The 17,357-nt window shown below is 56.6% G+C and overlaps 5 protein-coding genes across 5 annotated transcripts; 3 read left to right on the forward strand and 2 right to left on the reverse strand.

Moving 5' to 3' along the window:
* Positions 1-342: 342 nt before the first annotated feature.
* GGS23DRAFT_373943 (ubiquinone/menaquinone) lies at positions 343-1,865 on the reverse strand. Its single transcript, XM_051513372.1, has 2 exons — positions 1,330-1,865; positions 343-1,235 (listed from the first exon to the last, which is right to left on the reverse strand). The coding sequence occupies exons 1-2, from the start codon at positions 1,674-1,676 to the stop codon at positions 521-523; spliced, it is 1,062 nt and encodes a 353-aa protein (XP_051374906.1). The 5' UTR covers positions 1,677-1,865; the 3' UTR covers positions 343-520.
* A 135-nt stretch (positions 1,866-2,000) lies between these two features.
* GGS23DRAFT_373997 (uncharacterized protein) lies at positions 2,001-2,840 on the forward strand. The gene has a single exon (XM_051513374.1). The coding sequence runs from the start codon at positions 2,153-2,155 to the stop codon at positions 2,705-2,707; it is 555 nt and encodes a 184-aa protein (XP_051374907.1). The 5' UTR covers positions 2,001-2,152; the 3' UTR covers positions 2,708-2,840.
* A 978-nt stretch (positions 2,841-3,818) lies between these two features.
* On the forward strand, positions 3,819-6,113 carry GGS23DRAFT_555947 (2-oxoisovalerate dehydrogenase alpha subunit mitochondrial precursor). The gene is made up of 2 exons (XM_051515631.1): positions 3,819-4,648; positions 4,707-6,113. The coding sequence occupies exons 1-2, from the start codon at positions 4,055-4,057 to the stop codon at positions 5,478-5,480; spliced, it is 1,368 nt and encodes a 455-aa protein (XP_051374908.1). The 5' UTR covers positions 3,819-4,054; the 3' UTR covers positions 5,481-6,113.
* Positions 6,114-7,096: 983 nt separating this feature from the next.
* On the forward strand, positions 7,097-15,226 carry GGS23DRAFT_555948 (uncharacterized protein). The gene is made up of 6 exons (XM_051515632.1): positions 7,097-7,801; positions 8,893-9,243; positions 9,307-9,413; positions 9,479-14,338; positions 14,393-14,542; positions 14,594-15,226. Exons 1-6 carry the CDS (start codon positions 7,635-7,637, stop codon positions 14,788-14,790), a joined length of 5,832 nt encoding a protein of 1,943 aa, XP_051374909.1. The 5' UTR covers positions 7,097-7,634; the 3' UTR covers positions 14,791-15,226.
* A 289-nt stretch (positions 15,227-15,515) lies between these two features.
* GGS23DRAFT_603556 (alpha/beta-hydrolase) lies at positions 15,516-17,027 on the reverse strand (the record flags this gene model as incomplete). The annotated part of the gene is made up of 1 exon (XM_051519487.1): positions 15,516-17,027. One exon carries the CDS (start codon positions 17,025-17,027, stop codon positions 15,516-15,518), a length of 1,512 nt encoding a protein of 503 aa, XP_051374910.1.
* Positions 17,028-17,357: the final 330 nt, after the last annotated feature.

Raw genomic sequence — 17,357 nt, forward strand, 5'->3', positions numbered from 1 at the left:
TCGCTTTGGCCGCGTATGTAGGTTCTTGGCACCCCCGAACGCTTATATTAGCTCTAGAACGCAGCCCTCTCGTGATTAGCACCACAGCCGACATGCTGGCGTAGAGCTCGTGCCTGAATACAACACATGAATGCATTTAGTAGTTCGGGCTGGGTACGGCCGGCTGGGTAGCTCACCGGAATCTGTCGTTCAGGAAGAGGAGAAGAAGCCCTAGAGGAGGATTCCAGCTTACGATTTATCGTAGCAATAACCATAGTAATACAACAAAACAGGGAGCCTCTCTTAGGTAGGTGGTTCCCCTCGTGTTTTCCTACTCTTTTTGTTTTATCTACCCCCTTGCCCCCTTTTCCTCCCCTTTCCCCTCTCTGCGGCCCAGCGCACTATCGCTAGCGTGCCGGATACCCCGTCGAGCCCTCCCTCGCAGACTGCGCGAGAGCGTGCCGAGGCATGTACACGACGCGGCGGGCGCGTCCATAGGTACCACCGCGAGGCGGGCCGACTGTGTTAGTTAGTTTTCTTTTCAGCCGAGGGGCTTGACGCCCTTGTGTATGGCGGCGATGCCGGCGGTGAGGTCCTCCCAGGGGCGCTCGCGGCTGACGAGGAAGCCGGCGTCGCGGATGAGGCGGCAGAAGTCGGGCTGGGCGGGGAAGCGCTGGATGCTCTCGACGAGGTACTGGTAGGAGTCGCGGTCGGCGGCGACGAGCTGGCCGAGGAGGGGGATGGCGGCGAAGCTCCAGCGGCGGTAGAGCGCGTCGAGAAGGTGCCAGGGGGCGGCGGCGGCGGCGACGGCGCCGGGGGGCGGCGCCACCTTGCCGAACTCGAGGCACGCGAACACGCCGCCGGGCCGCAGCACGCGCCGCGCCTCGGCCAGCGCCGCCGGCACGCTGGCGAAGTTGCGGATCCCGAACGCCACCGTGTACAGGTCGACGGAGCCGTCGGGCACCGCGGCCGGGTCGAAGCGCGTCGCGTCCGCCTCGAGGAAGTCCAGCGCGCCGCGCTGCGCCTCCGTCAGCACGCCGCGCCCGCGGCTGCGCTCCCGCCCGACCGCCAGCATCGACGCGTTGATGTCGGCGACGGTCACGCGCACGTGCGGGTTCCCGTTGACGCCGTGCGCGTGCCGCAGGATCCGGAACGCGATGTCGCCGGTGCCGCCCGCGACGTCGAGCACGCGGAGCGGCTGCGGCGGCGCGCCCGGCGGCGCGAACCCCGGGTTCAGCGACGCCACGAAGTGGTCCCTAGGTACATACACAAGCGTCAGCGACGGCGTCCCCCCGGGGGGGAGGGGGGAGGGGGGATAGGGCTACGCGCGTATAGGTAGATAATACGTACTTCCACACCCGGTGCCAGCCGAACGACATCAGGTCGTTCATGCGGTCGTAGTTCTCCGCCACCCGGTGGAAGACGTCCGCCACGCGCTCCGTCTTCTCCGCCTCCGTCAGCCCGTCCTGGAACCCGAAGTGCGTCGTCCGCGGCGCGCTGTCCGCGGCGGCATCGGGTGTCGCGGAGGAAGCTGGGCCCGGCGCCGCGGCTGGGTGCCCGTCGCGGGTCGTCGAGGAGAGGAGTCGTATGTGCGCCTGTTGGCAGACGGGCGGGTGAGGGGACCAGGGGAGCGAGCTGCGCACGGCGGACGCGGATAGGCGCGCAGCTCTGCGCAGCGCAGAGGGCCGAGCGGCCATGTTGACGCCCCGCGTTTTTTTATATATTATTATCTGTCTTTCTTTTCCGGTCGCGTCTCTAGTATGTTTTCCCACGCGCCACGCGCGCCGCCGATGGTCAGAGGGTGAGAGGGTGAGGCAGGGTAAAGGTAAGGTCGGTCGGTGCGTGCGACCCGCCGGAGAGCTATGCGGGCGGCCAGTGGGAAAAATGCTGTTCGATCGGCGGCGGCCGGGATGGGGTCGATCAGTTCGGGGACGAAGGTACCGTATGTACCTATGAGTAACTCTTGTTAGTGCAGCCCGCGGATTACCCAAGACACGCTTGAGGTCAGCCACAAAACTCGGGGAAGAGGGAGAGGTACTAGCCACACCTGAGGTGGGCTGCTGTGGTGCCTGGCCACACTGGCTAACAGGGACCAGGGTAGTAGCAGCAAAGGAAGTCTGGGGCCTGAGACGACTCGCTGGAGCCGAGACGCGGGGCGATTACGCAGGGTGTTATGAGAAAGGGGTCACATGCCCATCTATGTCGCCTGCATGCGTCAATATATGTATGTAGGTGTGTGTGCGTCGAGGCAGAGTGTGCCGACATGTGTGTGTTTATCGGCTGCATTCAGGTGTCCTCCTTTTTTCCCCTGGCCACACCCAGCAAATGCCTACCGTGGATGCGGGTGCCAAGCCGGTCGGTTAGGCGGGCATCAAACCGACGCCGCCGCTGCCGCGTTCGAAGCAGCCCCTTCCGGGGGCTGCCCCCCCTCTCCTTCGCCTTGCTGCTGAGCGCGCTCTTGTCTGGCCTTGAACATCAAGATGGCGAAGTCTCGGATTTTGCCGATGCCGCCCCAGGCGAGAAGCGCGAAAATCGAGACCAGGATGACGACCACGACGCCGATCACCACGTTTTGGCCCGGCACCATCTCCTCGGTGTGTGTTATTTTATTTTTTCCCCTTTTGGCTCTTCACTTGTGATGAGGCTGGTCAGGCTGGTTTGGCTGGCTGGTCGCGCGGTTCTTGTCTCCGGGTCACTGGTAGGCAAAGACGCGGCAATCCTGAGGTAGTGCTGTTGGCGGAGATAGTTCCGAGACGAGATCCTGCAGACTTGAAGGGGGGAGGGAGTGGGAATGGACGACGTTCCCGCCGATGTTCCAGGTGTTTGCTCCTCCTTGGTGGACCAGCATGTTGCCAGCGCTCGCGGGCTGGAAGAACTCGTCCTGGGCATCTGGACGAGTGAATAATAGGTAGGTAGCGAGTCCCCCAGGAGACGTGGTTGCCCGAGTGACTTCAGACATAATCGCACCGCTCAACCGTGTTCGTCGGGCCACGTCTACACGCTGTGTGCTCTACGGACATCTCTATCTACTCCAGCCACACCCGGCCAACCATAAAGTTGCCTACACATACCTACAACATAATTACCGTGGTCTTCGTCTTCGAAAATAGACTCCAGGCGTTTTTCGGAACATGACGGGAACGGGCACGCGGACATGGATGTTAATTTAAGGAGGCGTCCGGGAACGAGCTGGATCCGTGAATCCTTTGTAAATTAAAATAGAATCATCTAAAGTAGAGCTATATAGACTCTATTGATATACGCTAAAGTACTTTGTAGTGCTTTGCCAGTATGTTTTTAGTCAAAACATAGAGACTTATCTTTTAGATAGTAAACTATAAGGCAAACGAATAAAGAAATAAATAACTTAACTTAACTTGATTTAATTAACCTAATTTAGATTAACTTAAATTAGCTTATTAAACTAAATTAAATTAATTTATTAAATTAACTTAAATTTATTTATTAATCTAAATTAAAAAGGAAATAAAGAAAATATACTTTATAACGAATATATATAGATAGGTAAATAATAAAGTATATTTTATATATTATATTTTTATTAAATATATTTATTTTAAATAAGTAATATAAACTTTTAACCAATTAAAGTAAAATAACCTTTAGTAATTATAGAGTTAGTATTTTAACTAATTATAATAACGTTACCAATAGTAATTATAATAGTAATTATAAGGGTAATTATAAGGGTATTTTTTTTAATATGATAAAATCATAACTATCCTTCAAATAGGATAAGTGCCCTGTAGAGTGCTTTTACTCTCTCTTCTACTACGTTGATAAGTACCTAGGTAATTAGACGAGGTTATCAACAGTAATTGCGATTACGTAAGAAAATAAAGAGTTGGGTTCAGACCCTTTAGTCTCGGCTTCCGGTCTATACCCTCCTTGCGCTTTACACCGGCTTAAGTGACACTGCGGGTTGTTTGGATGGTGTCGCTTCTCTCACATAAACATCCCTCTTCCCCTCAGTCGTGCTATCGAGTCAGTTTCAATGCTTGTCTTTACGTGGAATATACTTGAACTTTGATCCAGAACGCGTAAAGAGCCGAGAATGAAGGCTCCAATAATCTCGGGGGCGTCGTTGCGAAGAGCGGCGGGATTCGCACCCCGTAGTGCTCGCCCGCCGGGCAGTCGATGCGTACCCATCCGGCTGGCTAGCGGTATATCGCAACGGCCTGGTGTAAGCTATTTGTCTTTCCCCGGCGCTGTAAAGAGTGCCTTTACGAGTGACCTCAAATTCGTATTACCCGCCGATCTTCCCGCTATGCCCACGTACCGAGCCGTCGATCAGGACGGCAATATTATCGACCGCTCGTTCCAGCCCGACCTCGGCGATGAAGAGGCCATCAAATTATACAAAACCATGCTGACAGTGTCTATTATGGACCTTATCATGTTCGACGCGCAGCGGCAGGGACGTATAAGTTTTTACATGGTGTCGGCCGGCGAGGAGGCTATCAGCGTGGGGTCAGCATCTGCACTGGCCCGAGAGGATGTGATATTCTGCCAGTATCGCGAGCAAGGAGTCTTCGCCCAACGCGGCTTTACTTTGAAGGACTTCATGAGCCAGCTCTTCGCGAACAAGAACGACCCGGCCAGGGGGAGAAATATGCCCGTGCATTACGGGAGCAGAGAGCTGAACATTGTACGGCCACCCCGACTGACCTCTTGACCAACCATTAGCCGCTAATTGACCTACATAGCATACTATTTCTTCACCGTTGGCTACACAGATACCCCAGGCGTCTGGTGCGGCGTACGCCCTCAAGATGCAACGCATCAACGACCCATCCCTACCGCCGCGTGTCGTTGCCGTTTTCTTCGGCGAAGGGGCGGCGAGCGAAGGCGACTTTCACGCCGCCTTGAACATCGCCGCAACGCGGTCTTGCCCGGTTATATTTATATGCCGGAACAACGGGTATGCAATCTCCACGCCGACCTTGGAGCAATACCGAGGCGATGGCATTGCCAGCCGGGGAATCGGATACGGACTCGACACCGTACGGGTAGACGGAAACGACATCTGGGCCGTTAGAGAAGCCACGAAGAAAGCGAGGGAGATTGCCCTCCAAGATGGGGGGAAGCCGGTCCTGATCGAGGCCATGAGTTACCGTGTGAGCCACCACAGCACGTCCGACGACTCCTTCGCGTACCGGGCCCGGGTCGAAGTCGAAGATTGGAAGCGGCGGGACAACCCCATCGCGAGGCTGCGCAAATATTTGGAGGCCAAGGGCTCTTGGGACGACGTCAAGGAGAAAGACGCGCGGGAGAGCATTAGACGAGATGTGCTGAAGGCGTTCTCGGAGGCAGAGCGGGAGAAGAAGCCGCCGATTCGGGCCATGTTTGAGGACGTATACGAGGAGTTAACCCCCGACCTGAAGGCCCAGATGCAACAGCTAAAGCAGGTTCTCGAGAAGTATCCCCACGAATACGACCTAGGCGAGTACGAGGACGGAATCGATAGCTTGAAGCCGTAGGTAGTACCTGGTGTCTACCTGCCCTCGGGCACCCAATACCTGTACTATGCGATAGAAGTATATGCCACAGAAGACAAGTACCTACTTACATCCTAGGCCCGAGACTGTCAGGTGAGGTGGGCATATACATACTCGATGGTGGATGTGTGGCGACGAGTTTTCTTATGAAAAAAATATTTCTCCGTCTGATAATTGGTAGATCTATTGACGATTGCCAGCGCATGTCAGCCACGTCGAGCAAAAAGACAAGGAAGATCTTTACCGATCGCCAACAGATAGAAAGTCCGTCGTACCAACTACAACCCAGCGGAGGGATACAGCTGAAGGCGGCTTAGAGGCAAATATATATTTTCCAGAATGCAAAGAGGTAGGTAGCCAGAACCGGATGTCAATAGCGGCTACGGAGTGGTTCCCTTCTGTCTCTTCCCCGACACGTAAAGGCGTTAGCTTAATGGAGGCGTAGGCGAAGGCGAGGATGAGGACGGCTCTGGGCTGCGGGTCGGAGTCAATTACTCGAACATCTCGGGTCCTTCTCTATCCATAGGCATATAAGGCATGACACAGTTGACGTATTTTTACATATACATGATACGTACCACGCCTCTGCTCATTTACGGTTGTATCACAGATGGCTATAGGTGGCTCGGGGACGTAAATGAACGCAGAGCTACTATGCATCGGACTGCATATAAAACAATCTATGGACGGAGGAGGCCGGTGGGAGAAGCGGCTGGAGCTACACGATTCCAGGCGCTAGGATGGCTGAAGTCGTAGTAACTATAGGTACCAGGTGGGTAGGCACCTAATCTACCTAGGCACCTAGCTACCTACCTAGAGCCACCCTTCTGGAGACGGGTTCAGTACTTGCGGGCAGGTGGCAGGCTTGTATGTGTGGCCGATATGCACTTATGTGAGTATTCATGAGAGGTAATTTCCATAGCAGTTAGATCAATTAATATTAAACAGGATGGCCTGAATGATTCATCAATTTCCGCTGGGTACTACGTAATGGGTACCTAAACTAACAGCCGTATTGTGAATGTACTAGACCGGGGCTGCGGACAGGTACCTAGATACATACTTAGCCACCTTATAAATTCGGTCGGTACCGATTACTTCGGTAAGCGAAGAAGGCACCTTCGTGGTTGGGCATGTACCGACGGAGGCGCTGGGAAGCAGCGGGCACGTACCTACCTACCTTGGAGTGGCTTTCCCTCATGATGACACCCCTGCATGGTAACTAGCACATCATACAGTATATGTATCGACAGCAGGTACAGTTTCGGTAGCTCTGTCGTAGCTATCGGCACGCCAGCCAGATAGCAAGAAACACTAGGCTTGCGACACGCCCCCTCTGTTCGGATAGGCTGTCTTACCCTAGGTACCCAACCCCAGAGTACCAGCTACCTTCCCAGTATGGCATTCTGACGTGTATGAGCACATTGTACGCAATGTACTGGATACACCTGCAAGTACCGAGTCTGGACAGATCGGTCGCTCTGCACTTCCATCCCCTGCCTATCCACACGCCCGCGTATCCGCCCACACCCACGCCCGCGCCCACTCCGGCCCATCCACACAACCCACTTCCACCTACTTCTCTACCTAACCCAACATCCAGCCGCCCGCCGATGCACTCGAGCAAACCTCCTCCGGTAGAACCTCCAACCAAGAGAGGCCCGGAACTTCAGCAACGGCGACTACAACATATCGGCCCAACTCTATCGGCCGTCTTGACCGAACCGCGAAGAAGAGATCTATCGCTGCTATACTATCCGCTCAACAACCTTACCTACGCATTCGACCCGGCAATCGATTGTGACGACACCTCCAACCCTGTCCGGCCGACCTGTCCCTTTCCCACGAGTAACACGCAGACTACCTCCGTACATATATGCATACGTACACAGATATATACATACGTACATACATACATACATCGACACGCTTACAGACGGACGGATAGACGGGCGACCCCGTCACGTCGGCCAGCCAGGTAGCTAGTTAGTCAGTCAAGGAGAGGAAGAGAGAGGAGAGAGAGAGAGAGATAAGAGAGGGGAGCAGGAAGCGAGTGCGCGTGTGTGGCCCGGAAACAACCAAGATCGGAATCTCGTGAAATCTACCTACTTGCCGCCGTGCCCCATGGCGTAATCCATGGCAGACCGAAAATTCTCTGCTGCGAACCCGCGCTCTCGATCGGCTGTCGATAACGATCCCCAGGCACGACTCTCATCCGTCCCCGACCTGCATTTGAACCCGAACCTGAACCTGCGACCGACAGCTCCTGCCTCGCTGCCGCATTCGCCTTTATCATCTACCAGGTACGATATGAAAAAACACATATCGCCATCGTCTTTCATGATCAGTCCCAACCTCCCTCCTCCCTCTTCCCTCTTGCCTACCAACCTGCCAACCTGCCAACTCTCGTGCTCCTCCTACCTCAACCAAACCCTGCCGCCGGCTGTTATACCGTTGTGCCCTCCGTCTCTTCCGTCTTCTTAGCTGCCTTGCCGCCCCCCTTCCCTCTCCCTCCCTCTCCCTCTGTCTCTCTATCGATCTCCTACCTGCACGCCTCGACCGGCCTACCTGAGCTATACAAGCTGCACCTGACGAAACGGTCGAATCATCCCAGATCAGATACCGTCCTCGTACCTGTCTCATGCCACATACACATACACATGCACACCACAAGTACTCGCACATACAACGCACAATCAAGTACCTTTTAGACTCTACTTATCCTTCGCTCCCTGCCATCATACACGCAATCAATACCTGGGTACATCCTGGGAAGCACCGCACCACTTTTTTTTTCTTCTCGGTCTCCGTTCTCTGTGCCACCTTCAACTCGTCAACTTGCCTTTCCTCTGCCGACCCAATATCACCACATCCTCCCATTCACATATCCCCCACTCTGCCCTCGACAGACGGAATATCGTCTACTTCCTGTGCCGACTAGATGCTTGTGTTGTCCTTGAGAATCGACCTCCAGAGCCTTTGCAGTTGGTCCCTCGGCTCTTGTGCCTCCCCCTCCTTTGTTGCTACTAGCCGCAGCTAGAATTGAGGTTCTACTGTGCTCAGCAACAAAAAGGGCAGGGACAAACACAGCAGTTGATGAGGCTCTAGACAGTCCTTGCCTTCGCCAGCGCGGTTCACACAAGAGCCCCAGACCTAAATTCACCCAGCAGAAGGATGAGGGAGACAGACGGCTAAACCCTCTGCGCTATATCCCACCATCCAAGCCCCCCCCCCCAAAGACTGGGCCATTAAAAAATCCTTAAAATAATTCCTTACCCTGCCTTCCATGACCTTCACCCTCTTGCACTCCCCTGCCACACGCCTGTCCTCCAATCACACCATCTCTGCCTGCTGTCTCATATGCAGTCTTGGCCAAGATACTCATGTCTCCCAGAATCACACGCTCCTCCGCGCGGAACGCTGCAAACCAAGCAGCCTCGCCAGGGGAACCCTCGGCCAGCCAACCTTCAGCCGCTTCCCCTCCCTCTGCGTCCGCCGCACCTAGTACGATCGAGTCTGGGTTGGCACCTCCGTCCTCAAGGAAAAGGAAGACTGCATCGAGAGAGAGCGATTTGCAACCACCTCCGCAGAACGTCGCCAGTCCCTTAATTCGCCGGTCTAAGCGCCAGAAAGTTTCTGAGCCCACAACAGCCCCGGAGCCTCCAGCCACTACAACTGCTACTCCTCCGTCTTCGGCACGTAAACGGAAAGGGAAGGCCGTAGCTTCGATGTCTAGTCCCACTGGGTAGGTTTTGACAATAACATCCACTGTGGGCTCGTATTCAATGCTAACAAGCGCCTGCGGCAGGTCTGACCCACCCCCGCCGACTACAATGCAGGACCCTCCCGCTCCAGCCTCAGCCTCGTCGAGCCGGAAGTCGAGCCGCAACAAAAAGGGCGGCCAGCCAGCTCAAGGTAAATACCACGCCTCGATGAGAATTTTATCCATCTGTCTAACCAGTCATCTGCCGGCCAACTAGAATCTGCTGCCGCAGGCACCTCGGGTCCTGTTCGAAGAGCGAAGCGCGCATCTAGCACCCACCCGCCATCTGCCGACCAGGACACTACCATGACGGGAACCGAAGAGCACGACAGAGAAACAGATGCGCCTCCGCCTCCGCCTCCGCCACCGCCCCCTCCCCACGATCCCGACGATGACAACAGCGACGAGAATGACGATGATGATGAGGAGCCAAACCGGCATTATGGCGATGATGATCCGTTCGGGTTCGGAGGACCTCCCGGATCGGGTCTTTCTAGCACGCTCCGAGCGTTAACTGGCATGATGTCTGGCATCACCACGCGGCTACGGGATATACTCAACAATCTTCGGCAGAAAGGCGATCCCTCGACGCAGCTGGTGGCTCTACAGGAGCTTTCAGAGATTCTTCTGGTCTCTAACGAAGAGAATCTGTCAGGGAATTTCTCGCCAGAGGCATTCGTGACGGAGCTGGTGGCTTTGATGCAACCTAATGAGTTTACCGGAGAGGAGAGTCCAGAGATCATGCTTCTCGCGTGCCGATGTCTCGCGAACTTGATGGAGGCCCTACCGGCCAGCGCCGCCACTGTCGTCTTTGGTGGTGCTGTTCCGGTGCTGTGCCAGAAGCTTCTGGAGATCTCGTTTATTGACCTCGCAGAGCAGGCCCTGAGCACGCTGGAGAAGATTTCGGTGGAGTATCCAACAAGCATTGTCCGAGAAGGTGGTTTGACTGCTTGTCTATCTTACCTCGACTTCTTCGCGACGAGCACGCAACGGACGGCCGTCACGACCGCGGCCAACTGCTGCCGCAACATCCCCGAGGATTCGTTTAACGTCATCAAGGACGTCATGCCCATTCTTCTCAACGTGCTAGGTAGTAGCGACCAGCGCGTCGTGGAACAAGCATCCCTCTGCGTCACCCGTATTATCGAGAGCTTCAAGTATCAGCCGTCCAAACTAGAACAGCTGGTCAGCGTAGACCTGCTCAAGGCTATATTACGGCTGCTTGTACCGGGGACTACGAACCTCATCAGCTCTAATATCCACACCCAGTTCCTCCGTGTGTTGGCCATTACCGCTCGCGCGAGCCCACGCTTATCGGCCGAACTCTTCAAGATGAATGTGGTGGAGACACTATATCAGATCCTGACGGGGGTCTCTCCTCCTAGCGAGACGGAAGATGTCGCCTCCAAACTGGACAGTGTTGTCATTATGCAAGCGCTGATTCATCGACCACGTGAGCAAATCATCGAGACTCTTAATGTGGTCTGCGAGTTGCTCCCCGGCCTGGTTTGGAATGATTCAGCTGCCCCTTCGGCTTCCGCCGATCTTGATCTCACCGAGCCTATTACCCCGTCTTCGCTCGGGTCCCGAAAGAAGTCATCTAACGAAAAGAGGCTTGAGCTGCTTGACGAATGCAAAGACCAAGTGCGGAGATTTGCGCTCATCCTGTTCCCGACTTTAACAGACGCGTTTTCGAGCACCGTCAATCTGAGCGTCCGCCAGAAGGTGCTGACGGCTCAACTGAAGATGTTGTTCAACCTTGACAAGGATATCCTCGTCGACGCACTAAAGGCCGTCCCGTATGCTTCGTTCCTGGCTGCCATCTTATCCCAGCAGGACCACCCGTCTCTCGTGATGTCCGCGATACAGACGACGGAGCTGCTCTTGAGTCGCCTAGATGATATCTACCGGTACCAGATATACCGTGAAGGTGTCATCACAGAGATAACCAAATTAGCAGCCGAATACCAAGAGCCCGAGAACAAGGCAGCCGGGGTCTCGACGGAGCACAGTACGGCGTCCGGGGACGAAGAAGGGGACAGGGCATCCGTCCACGATGACTCGGAAGAGGATGACGAAGAACGCGAGGACGAGGAGGACGATGACGAGCACGACGACGAGGACCAGGAAAACGATCATCACGACGATGACATGTCCGGCTCTCCCGCGAGCTCCGACGGTTCTACCATGTCCATCGATGGGCCGCCTCGGCCGTTTATTGGCGACACTCCGTCGATGAAGGCTCGCATCGCCGAAGCGGCGAAGAAGTTCCTCGAGGCCCATGAGACGGAAAAGCACGGAAAGGCGATGAAGAAGAAGGCGGTTAAGATCCTTAGCAATCTTCAAAGCCTAGCATCTGAGATGGAAGCCTTCTACTTGCAGAGGCCCGCCAGAAACTTGAATCCCGGGAATGGTATCGTCCTCTTCGAAAAGTTGTCGTCCTATTTTGATGCCGATGTCCTAGAGAGTGTGACAAGCGCGGAACTGCTCGCTTCGGGGCTCGTGCGCGTCTTGGAACAAGTTTTCAGCAACCCTGACGAGGCGCTGGCCAATGCTGCGCGAGCCGCCTTCCTCGTGGTCTTCATGGGGCAATCCGTTATCTCACGAACGAAGACGGCGACCGTGGATTCGCCCTCGACCCCTTTCAGCGTTATGATTCACAAACTGCAAGATCTCCTTAGTCGGTCCGAGCATTTTGAGGTGATCACGGTTCATCACAATACCTTCGACGGCAATCGCAGCAGTGCGGCATCTATGCTTGCCAAGCAGATCAGGCTTAAACTGGTCGCCGACGAAGATTCTGATATCCCGCGTTCTTACCGCAATATCATGGTATCCATTCACGCCATAGCCACCTTTAAGGCCCTCGACGACTACTTGAGACCCCGGATTAGCCACCACGAGCGGCCCCGAGGCCCGAGACCTCGTGACGGCCTATCCCGAGCGCTGGCTGCGATGGCTGGTTCGGCAGGGTTGTCGGCATCGGCAGAACGCCTTGCCGATCGATTGGCATCAGGCTATTCCGGCGTACCGCCCCCACCACTACCGTCGCAAGCCTCTAGCTCCCGTCCAGCACGGCGATCTAAGTCGAAACAGCCGGGTCAACCTGACATCCCGTCTACCCCGAATTCGACAGCTGGCCCTGTGCGGGAGAAGGCCGTCCTCCGTAGGTCAACGCGACGCCAACCAGCACAGCCCAGCGAAACCCAGGCACCTCCGCCCCCGCCGCCCCCGCCGCCGGAAGACGACGAGGATTTGCAGAATGCTTTGGAATGCGCCGATGAGAAGCCGATCACGGACGAGGATGAGGAAGCCGACCTGGCTGATAGTAGTGCCCTCGATGCCATTGTCGGGGAGCTAGACGAGGATATGGAGGATGCCCCCGTCCCAGATCCTTCCGCGGTTAACCTAGTAGAGGCAGCTGGCGGAAAGATTACGGCTAGGAAAGAAGACGGAACGCGGGTCCCGACTCCGGCCCAGAGCGGTCTCGCTAATATTCCCAGTCGTAGCGCGCCACCCCAGCCTTCCGGATCTCATCAGGGCACACCGACCCCGACTACGTCGACTTCTCGCCCCCTTTCCTATGCGGCGGCTATCCAGTCTGTACCCCAAGATTGGCACATCGAATTCAGTCTCGATAGCCGGGTAATTCCCAACGAAACCACAATCTATCGGGCAGTACATAATTCTTCGGCCCCTGCCGACGATCACCTGAGCCGCAACGTTTGGTCCACGGTGCACTCCATCAAATTCCGCCGCGTCCCGGGACCGCCTCCAGCCGAACCTATCGGCTTCGCCCCCTCGTTCGACGGTACCTCGGACGTGGGCGGTGTGCCGGCCTCGCTCTCCAATAACCCGACTACGGCGTCTATTCTCCGCCTCCTAAAAATTCTACACGACTTGAACGCGAATATTGACGATATCATGGTGGAGAACAAGACGACGTTGAAATTGAATGTGGAGCCCCTGTCGCAGTTTGTCAATACGAAATTGACCGCTAAGCTCAACAGGCAGCTAGAGGAGCCTCTCATCGTGGCAAGCAATTGCCTGCCCGGCTGGAGCGAAGATCTAGCTCGGCTGTACCCATTCCTTTTCCCCTTCGAGACTCGCCACCTGTTCCTCCAATCTACATCGTTTGGATATGCCCGATCTATGAGTCGATGGCAGAACGCCCAACAAGAAGATACCACGCGTCGCGATCGACGTGACGAGCGCCCATTCCTTGGTCGTCTTCAGCGCCAAAAGGTGCGTATTTCGCGATCCAAGATCTTGGAATCCGCTTTAAAGGTAATGGAACTCTACGGCAGCTCTCAGAGTATACTCGAGGTCGAGTACTTCGAAGAGGTCGGAACAGGCCTTGGTCCCACTCTCGAGTTCTATTCTACCGTTTCCAAGGAATTCTCCAAGAAGAAGCTCAGGCTTTGGCGTGAAATGGATTCAAACGACTCCGAAGAGTTTATCTCCGGTCCTACTGGCCTCTTCCCCCGGCCGCTAAGCGACGATGACTCAAGCGCAGGCGTCATCCTGCAGTTGTTTAGAATACTTGGGAAGTTCGTCGCGCGATCCATGATAGATTCCCGCATCATCGATCTCAACTTCAACCCTACCTTCTTTCGCATTGGTGAGGGGTCCTCGGGGGTTAAGCCGTCACTCGGCGCTGTCAAGATAGTGGACCCCGGTCTAGCCAACTCTCTCAAGCACATCAATAAATTTGTCAGAGTCAAGAAGACGATCGACGAAGACCCCAACCGCACCCCCGCACAAAAGGTTGCCGACACCGGCAAGATCACCGTAGACCAGGGGACATTGGAAGATCTGGCTTTGGATTTTACCTTACCTGGGTATCCTGAAATCGAACTCATACCTGGTGGATCCCATACAGCCGTCACCATCTACAACGTCGAGTCATATCTAGAGAAAGTTATCGATATGACCTTGGGTCGCGGCGTTAAGCGCCAGGTGGAAGCCTTCCGCAGCGGCTTCTCTCAGGTGTTCCCTTACTCCGCTCTGAGCGCCTTTACCCCGGACGAATTGGTAGCACTTTTCGGCCGCGTCGAAGAGGACTGGTCTTTAGAGAGTAAGTAAATCTCTATGTATCCATCCACGCACTGGGCTGACCGTGGTATTCTAGCTCTCATGGACTCGATCAAAGCCGACCACGGCTTCAACATGGACAGCAGAACCGTCCGAAATCTACTCCAGACCATGAGCGAACTCACGCCTACGCAACGCCGTGATTTCCTACAATTTACCACCGGCAGCCCCAAACTTCCTATCGGAGGTATGTTGTACAGTCCCTTCTTACGCAAGACAGATTTAACCGTCATCGCAGGTTTCAAGCGGTTGACCCCCATGTTTACTGTGGTGTGCAAACCCAGTGAGCCGCCCTACACATCTGACGACTACCTTCCTAGTGTCATGACGTGTGTCAACTACCTCAAATTGCCCGACTATAGCAGCATCGACAGCATGAAGCGGCAGCTTTTTACTGCTATTAGGGAGGGTCAAGGCGCCTTTCATCTGTCGTAATCTCTGGGCCCGTGGGCATACTATTAGTAGATATATTGGAGGCTCCCGAACATCGATCAGCACTACACTCGGACGACAGTGATGTCCATGATAGCTAGTATTCTCCATCGTGTAGGTGTGCCTGACAGGAGGGTACTTTTCTTTCTTCTTGGCAACCCCCCTAAAATAGTTGCCCTTCTAGTGTCCGCCATGCCTCTAAATAGTGAAGGAGTCGAAGCGGGCAACGAGAGAAACACGAAACGGATTGCGAGAGGGACTTGTCGGATGCATGGAAAGGTTGTTTCGGCGTAGGAATGAGTTATGATTCCGGGCAGGATCAGCTGCAGTCTGGTTAGCCCTGACGAGGTCTAGCTGTAGCTTTGTTCTAATGTCGCAAAAAGGGTGGCTTCATCGGGTAGATAGATTGGCCAATTTACGAAAGTATTGCTCTGCAGAACCTCACTACGTGCCTTTCGTAGCTACAATGTGCTATTTCAATGACGTATGCACCAGGTCTTGGGAAAATTAGTGTTGCGTATACATTTTTTAGGAGACTCTTAAATATTTAACATCTCGCGGGACTTTAGAAAGGAGGGCAAAACGAGTGCGGAGCGGTCGCCCAAAGTACCTCCTAGTCTTCTCGAGTCTATCTACATGTACAGATCCGGAATCTTTCGTTGGGATTTAGATCCCCTAGAAGTCGGTAAGCCAGCGAAATGCGTTAATAATTTATGTTATTCCCACCCTCACAGCTTGGAGGATCCAGACCCGTCCGCTGGCGCGCCGCCCTTCCTCGGTGGGGGGCGGCCGACGTTGTCGAGGAAGCGGTCGGTGAGGGTGGTCTTCTCGCGGAGGGGCCGGCGGGCCCAGGCGCGGTAGGCGCGCTCGTCGACGCGCCAGCGGCGGAGCTCGCGGGCGATCCAGGGGGCGGCGTGGCGGGCGCAGAGGGCGGGGGCCTCCATGGGGAAGAGGTGGCCGCGGCCGTAGAGGACGACGTCGGCGACGCGCCCAGCGGCGACGCCGCCGCTGCCGCCGGCGCCGACGCCGCAGCGCCCGGTCTTGAGGCGGCGGGCGGCCGGGTCGCTGAGGTCGCTGTCGCCGCCGAAGACCCAGAGCACGCTGGGCCGGACCTCGGGCAGGTGCTTGAGCACGCTCGGGCCCTCGGAGCGGTAGAACGGGAAGAAGGAGGTCGCGGCGGGAGAGGACGAGGGCGCGGCGGGAGAGGACGAGGGCGAGGCGGAAGGGGGCGGGGGGGAGACCGCGGCGGCGGCGGCGGCGGCGGCGGCGGTGGCGCCCAATGCGGACGTGTCGTCCTGCATCTCCGGGTCGAAGTCGGGCGCACCGTCGCGGTCGACGGAGCCGTCGGCGGGGTCGACGTAGGGCCACAGGGGTCGGAAGAAGGTGAAGACTTCCTGGTGCCTGGTGGTGCGGAGGGTGGCGCGGCCGGCGGAGTCGGGGAAGAGCGTGGTCGGGGTATCGCGGACGGCGTGGCGGACCCAGGCGTCGAGGACGCGGGGGTCCCAGGAGCGGTAGAAGGCGGAGCGGCGGAAGGACTCCTCAGCGGCGGCGCGGGAGGGCCAGGTCTCGCGGCGGAAGGCGGAGGCGCGGGCGGCGGACTCGCCGGGGCAGGGGCCGGGCCCGCGGAGGGAGAAGAGGGTGATGGTGGGGTCGAGGAGGACGAGGGTGGTGAGGAGGCGCGGGTGCAGGAGCGAGAGGTGCGTGAGGATGGCGGCGCCGAACGAGTGGCCGACGCCGACGAGCGGGCGCGGCATCTCGGCGCGGAACACGTTGGTGAGGTGCAGCAGGTCGCGCGCGTGGTCGAGCCAGTACGGATCGTCGCCGAGCGCGTGCTCGTTGAGCACGCCGCTGTAGCCCTGGTTGGACACGTCGGCGATCCAGATGGCGCGGATGCGGAAGCCACCGGCAGGGGCAGCGCCGCTCCGTCCGTCCTTCCCCTCGCCCTCGCCGTCGTCAAGGCCGACCCGGGGGCCGGACGCGAGCGACTGGGCGTGCAGGTCGGCCCACAGCGGCTCGTAGAGCTCCTTGGGGAAGCCGTTGGCGTGGGCGCCGATGATGGTGACGTCGCCCGGCTGCGGGTCCGGGTTGTCGACGGGGATGTACTGCTTCACGCTGATGCGCAGCACGTCGTCCTGCGACACGGCGGTGGCGCGGGGGAACTCGCGGATGTGCTGCGCCGGGACGACGTGCTCCCTGACGTGGAAGGGGAAGGAGGGCGAGGGCGAGGGCGAGGAGGCCATGATGGCTTATTTCCCTGTTCCCCCCGGATGGTTTTTCCTTTGTCTGGGCGTCGCCTTTTTTTCCCTCTCCTCGCTTTCTTCGCGCCCCCGGCTGGCGAGCTGTCTCGGCCAGGTCGCGAGATGGCGGCCAAGCAGGTAGACAGGCGGAGAGATCGACAGGACGGGGGGTTAAGCAGATAAGTACCCAAATAAATGAAGGAATAGATGCGCGCCGCCTGCTGTCGAAGGGGGGTGGGGGTTGGCTGGGCTGTAGGTAGGTATCTTATTCGACGCCCTCCGAAGCGGAATCGTTGCCTACTCGCGATTCGGGATCTTATCCAAAAAAAGAAT

Source organism: Durotheca rogersii, assembly GCF_024521655.1.
Source record: "Durotheca rogersii strain YMJ 92031201 chromosome Unknown GGS23scaffold_4, whole genome shotgun sequence".
NCBI classification, from domain to species: Eukaryota; Fungi; Ascomycota; class Sordariomycetes; order Xylariales; family Xylariaceae; genus Durotheca; species Durotheca rogersii.

Excerpts from the sequence above, each read along its gene's own strand:
- GGS23DRAFT_373943 (XM_051513372.1), bottom strand. The coding sequence starts at position 1,676 with ATGGCCGCTCGGCCCTCTGCGCTGCGCAGAGCTGCGCGCCTATCCGCG. Across the intron at positions 1,236-1,329 it reads GGCTGGCACCGGGTGTGGAA|GGACCACTTCGTGGCGTCGC; the intron begins GTACGTATTATC and ends GTATGTACCTAG.
- GGS23DRAFT_373997 (XM_051513374.1), top strand. The coding sequence starts at position 2,153 with ATGAGAAAGGGGTCACATGCCCATCTATGTCGCCTGCATGCGTCAATA.
- GGS23DRAFT_555947 (XM_051515631.1), top strand. The coding sequence starts at position 4,055 with ATGAAGGCTCCAATAATCTCGGGGGCGTCGTTGCGAAGAGCGGCGGGA. Across the intron at positions 4,649-4,706 it reads GGAGCAGAGAGCTGAACATT|CATACTATTTCTTCACCGTT; the intron begins GTACGGCCACCC and ends TGACCTACATAG.
- GGS23DRAFT_555948 (XM_051515632.1), top strand. The coding sequence starts at position 7,635 with ATGGCAGACCGAAAATTCTCTGCTGCGAACCCGCGCTCTCGATCGGCT. Across the intron at positions 9,414-9,478 it reads GGGCGGCCAGCCAGCTCAAG|AATCTGCTGCCGCAGGCACC; the intron begins GTAAATACCACG and ends CCGGCCAACTAG. Across the intron at positions 14,543-14,593 it reads CCCCAAACTTCCTATCGGAG|GTTTCAAGCGGTTGACCCCC; the intron begins GTATGTTGTACA and ends CCGTCATCGCAG.